The 4,866-nt window shown below is 38.3% G+C and overlaps 1 protein-coding gene across 1 annotated transcript in view; it reads right to left on the bottom strand.

Annotated features, from left to right (window-relative positions):
- The window catches only part of Cwh43 (cell wall biogenesis 43 C-terminal homolog), a 46,598-nt gene that overhangs the window by 26,247 nt on the left and 15,485 nt on the right, over positions 1-4,866 (bottom strand). Inside the window, exons 9-10 of the mRNA XM_026785247.1 lie at positions 3,043-3,136; positions 1,904-1,983 (exon numbers count right to left, since the gene is read on the bottom strand). Of these exons, the coding sequence (XP_026641048.1) occupies positions 1,904-1,983; positions 3,043-3,136 (174 nt within the window). The remainder of the gene's footprint in view (positions 1-1,903; positions 1,984-3,042; positions 3,137-4,866) is intronic.

Below are 4,866 nucleotides of genomic sequence, written 5' to 3'. Positions count from 1 at the left end.
AGGGAGAACCAGAGAAACATATGGACCACAGTCTCCTTCCTCAAAATAGCTTTATATTTAATATAAAAATGTTTTTCCTGGTAGTACAGATTACTAGAATTCAGTAATAGCCCTCGAATTCTATTTTATCTCAAACTGTAACTCTGGCTGCACTATGAAATACGATTTTCTTTTTACCAGAACAGATGGAAAACACAGTATTGCAATGACTTATCCTTGCTTCTGTCTTTTTCTGGAAGAGTAGAGAACATCTAAACATATAAAACTACAAAATCAAAGGAAATAAAACATCCACAGAATGCCACTATACAAGATATACATAATTTACGAAATCAAGATTTGTTGCTCAGATTTTCCTTGAATCAAAGACTCTCATATCCACATCTTCCGCAATCTCCATTAAACACAAAACACTCTTTTCTTTTAAAATTTATTATTAAGTCATGAATGGAAAAGTAACTCTACATATCGAACGCATGAGTAAGTTGCCATTATTACCTGGGTCTGCATTGACTCAGAATTCAACTTCCTAAATCATTCCATTATGTGATCAGCTTAAAAGGGATAGGACCCAGGGTATTAAAGTCATCACACCCAGGCCTACCATTAAGTCAAAATAGTGATAAACAGACAGCAACAGAAACAGTGGAGTGAAGGCCCAGCCTACACAATGGGAAAGGTCTTTGTCAGCTACACAGCCTGACAGAGGATTAGTATCTATAATACACAAAAAAAAAAAAAACTATTTAAACAACCAAAATCCAATTTCTCCAGTAGAGAAATTCATAACAGAGTGAATAAGCAACTAAATCATTTTCTTCAAAGGAATAAATATAAATGGCTAATAAATATGATTTTTAAAAAAACACTAAACATCTTTAGCCAGCAGGAAAATACAAATTAAAGCTACGTTGTGAGGATGACAACTGTCCAGAAAACGGATGACAACAAATGTGGAGGATGGCAAAGCCTTTGGGTAGTTCACACCCACTCTGGAAGTCAGTGTAGAGGCTCCTCCAACACCAAAACCATGGGGCTGCTCGGCGGCTAAGAACACTTATTGTTCTAACAGAGGACCCCGCATGTAGGCTCACAACTATCTACAACTCCAGTTCCAGGGGATCTGAAGTTCTCTTCTGACCTTTGTGGGCACCAAGCACACACATGGTGCACATACATATATGGAAGCAAAATACACACACAAAATTAAAGTAAATACATCCACAGCAACAACTAAACCAAAAGCACCATATAATCAGAATATCCCACTCCTGGACAGCTACCTGAAGTTAAGGAGTCTAAGGTAACACACCACAGAGATACTTTGCTACAGTACTCACAATAGCCAGCATTTGAAATCAACCAAGATGCCAATCAATAGGTTGGCGAGTAGAGAAAACAGTGCAAACGCACAAATACGCAGCGGAGTTTTACTGAGCCACAGGGAAGAGTGCAATGGTGCCATTTGCATGGAAACGGATGCAAGCAGAGATCATGCTGTTAAGCCAACTAAGCTAGGCTCAGAACAACAAATGTCACATGCTGTCTCTCACATCCATAATTTAAATATATCTATATAACATAGACGCAGAAGGTGGGGCTATGTGGGAGAAGAAGTTATCTAAAAGAAAAGACAAGAAGACGAAAGTAAGTAATGGGAGTGAATATGTACATGATAAATAATTTCACTTCATATACTAGGGGACAAATTTAACAAAATGGAAAAAAGAATAGAAAAGGGAGGCCAGGTACCAAACCACTGTCAAATAAAGGTTCAAAACAGAATAGTGTTGTGCAATATTATATGTGTGTGTGTGTGTCTGTGTGTGTGTGCACGCCTGTATGTGTGCGTGTATACACACACATAAAGTAAAACTTTATCTAACAAATGTTAATTACTTACCCCTTGGCCTAGTTTTCTCTCATAGGTTTTGTGCCGTAGTCCTAATCCTAACAACCCCACACCAACAAGCAGCCACAAAACTAAACAAAAAGAAAAAAGAACCATTAAAAAGAAACTAAAACATTTAAATAGTTTTTTCAAAATTTTATCTATTGACAAGGAGTATGTGTGGGACATGTATACATCATCCATACTTTAAAACCAGGCATTTGAAGGTTATTCCCTGGGAACATAACAAGAGAAAAAAACACAAAGAGAAATAAACTACAAAATATACACGAAAAGACATTTTTGCAGGCACAAACATCAGGAAAAGATGTCCTGAGGAACCAACACATGAAGATTTCAGATCTTTTAGATGTCAGAAATTTAAGAATCAAAATACGGAGTGAGCATGCCTAGTGTGTTCAGAAACAAGAGAGAAAGCAAAAGTATGACTGGGGAATGGAAGGCTAACAACAAAATAATCAGGTAAGTTGTAAAGAAATAAATCCGATTGTTAGAGATAAAAATAGAGGGGTGGAGTGACGGACAGGTGGCTAAGAGCACTGGGCCCAGGTTTGATCCACAGCACACGGCAGCTTACAACTGACTTTTATTCTGGTTCCAGGGGACCTGACAGCCTCTTCTGGCCTCTGGTGCCCCAGGCATGAGATGGTACACAGACATACATGCTGGCGAACACTCAGACTCATAAAATAAAATAAGGTGTTTAAACTAGAAATAAAAATATATAATTTAATGAGTGAGAAAGAGTTCAATGGGCAAGATACAGACCAGATCAGACAGAGCTTAAAGGAGAACTAATGCAAAGGGCGACACAGAGGCCGGGCCAGCAAGATGACTCAGCAGGGAGAGGCAAATGCTGCCTAGAGCTTGATCCCCAGTGCGGACTTGATAGAACAAGAACACAGACTCTCTCTACACATGCCTTGCCCCCCACATACACACTGAATAAACAAACAAGCAAACAAATATTTTTAATTTTTAAGAAAATAAAACAGAAGCAGGAAAAAAATAAAAGCACTTAAGAACAAAAATCATGGAAGGGCCAATATAACCAACCTGGCATCCAAAAAGATGGAGGAAAGAGAGCGAGAAAGCAGCTGAGCAAAACAGTGTTGAGGAGGTCCCAGTACCGAGAAAGTCAGAATCTTCAGAGTGGAAGACCAAAGACTTCCGAGCAGGGGGCGGACAAACTCCAGCTCTAGGGGCAGCACAGTGAAGCCGTGACTGCCAAACACATTGAGAAAAATCTCAGTTTAATACGATCCTCCTAGACTATGATGAGACATACATGACAGATTTTACATAACGGTGTGACTCTTTGGGACACAGAATTCAGAAATATTTTGAGGGAATATTTTAATATATAGTTTCAATTGTTGTCTCTTTTTACACTAATATTTTCTTCTTTGGTAATGCTTAAAAGCTTAAGAGTACAAACCAGTGTTCATGTGTCTTTGTAGCCTACATAACAGTCACCTAATCAGCGTATTATACATTCACTAAACATTTATATGTGATCCAGTTCATTGTAAATGAGTCAGACATTAGGTGACAAGCTTATTTCATGTGTGAGACTACAGTTTACCAACACACTAATGTTAACATGTTTAATCTTCCAAAGCAAGAGAAGAAGGATGGAATAAATACATGGTCTCAACTATCAAAAAAAAAAAAAAAACATCTTGGAATTCTACCTGATAATTTTTCTATATTAGAAGTAAAATAAAACCATATAGGATATTTATGTTTGAAATGTCACAATATCAGGGATTTGCTTAAATGTGTTTCTGTAGTTTCAATTTTTCTTTGGGCTACCAACCAGCTCCCAAATAATGACACGGAGACATCTTATTAATTATGAATGCTCAACCTTAGCTTAGGTCTGTCCCACTAGTTCTTTTAACTTAATTTAACCTGTGGAATATTCCTTTACACTGGGTGAATATATGTCGCTGTGATTGGTTCAATAAAGAAGCTGACTGGCCAATAGTTGACAGGATAAGATTAAGAAGAGCCAAACTGAGAAAGTTGGGAAGAAGAATGGCAGCATCAGGAGTCACGAGCAGACGTAGAGAGAAGCAAGATGGGTATGCTATACTAAGTAAAGACACCCAGCCACACAGCAAAGCACAGATAAGAAATATGGATCAATTTAAGTTGTAAGAGCTAGCTTGTAACAAGCCTAAGCTATTGGCTAAGCATTTATAAGTAATAGTAAGTCTCTTTGTCAGTTATTTGGGAACTGGTAGAAAGAAAGAAAAGTCTGCTCACATTAAACTGTTTCTATTCTTTTACATTTTGCCTTGAGACTTTTTCCTTTTTTCATTCTGTATGTTTTACTTTCCTGTTTTCTCCTTGTCTGGCTCGCTGGTCAATGGCATCTCCCTGCCATCTCCTCCTCCTTTTTCGCTGAGCCTAAATTCCTCCCCCGACTCACTCTCCCTGCATGGAAGTTCCACCTATACCTCCTCCCTCGCTATTGGTCAATCAGATTTTCATTAGACCAAATATGTGTCTTGGACAGGCACACACCTGTAAAACAGCAACAAACCTTTACATAATTAAACAAATATTCCACAACACAAACAAATGCCATACAGCTTTACATAGTTAAATAAACGCAGCACATATCTGCATAGTTAAACAAATATTCTGCAACATGTTTCAACAAACCAAAAGGCAGGAAGGAAACAAACACAACTGGCAGCAAAATACAGAGTTGTTGTAGCCAAGTGAAGGGCTCAGCAGGCTTCGTGGTATTCTTGAATCTCATGTTGGAAAATATATACAACATGAGACAGGCATAGAGGCACATGCCTTTAATCCCAACCCTGGGGAGGCAGAGATAGGATTATCTCTGTGAGTCCAGGAATATCTCTGTGAATTCATGGCCAGCCTGGTCTGCATAGTGAGTTTCAGGATAGCCAGAGCTACATAAAAAGACCCTGTCTCAA

This window comes from Microtus ochrogaster, linkage group LG1, assembly GCF_000317375.1.
Source record: "Microtus ochrogaster isolate Prairie Vole_2 linkage group LG1, MicOch1.0, whole genome shotgun sequence".
Taxonomy (NCBI): Eukaryota; Metazoa; Chordata; class Mammalia; order Rodentia; family Cricetidae; genus Microtus; species Microtus ochrogaster.
The sequence above is the reverse complement of the archived record's forward strand: the minus strand, read 5'-3'. Positions and strand labels throughout refer to the sequence as shown.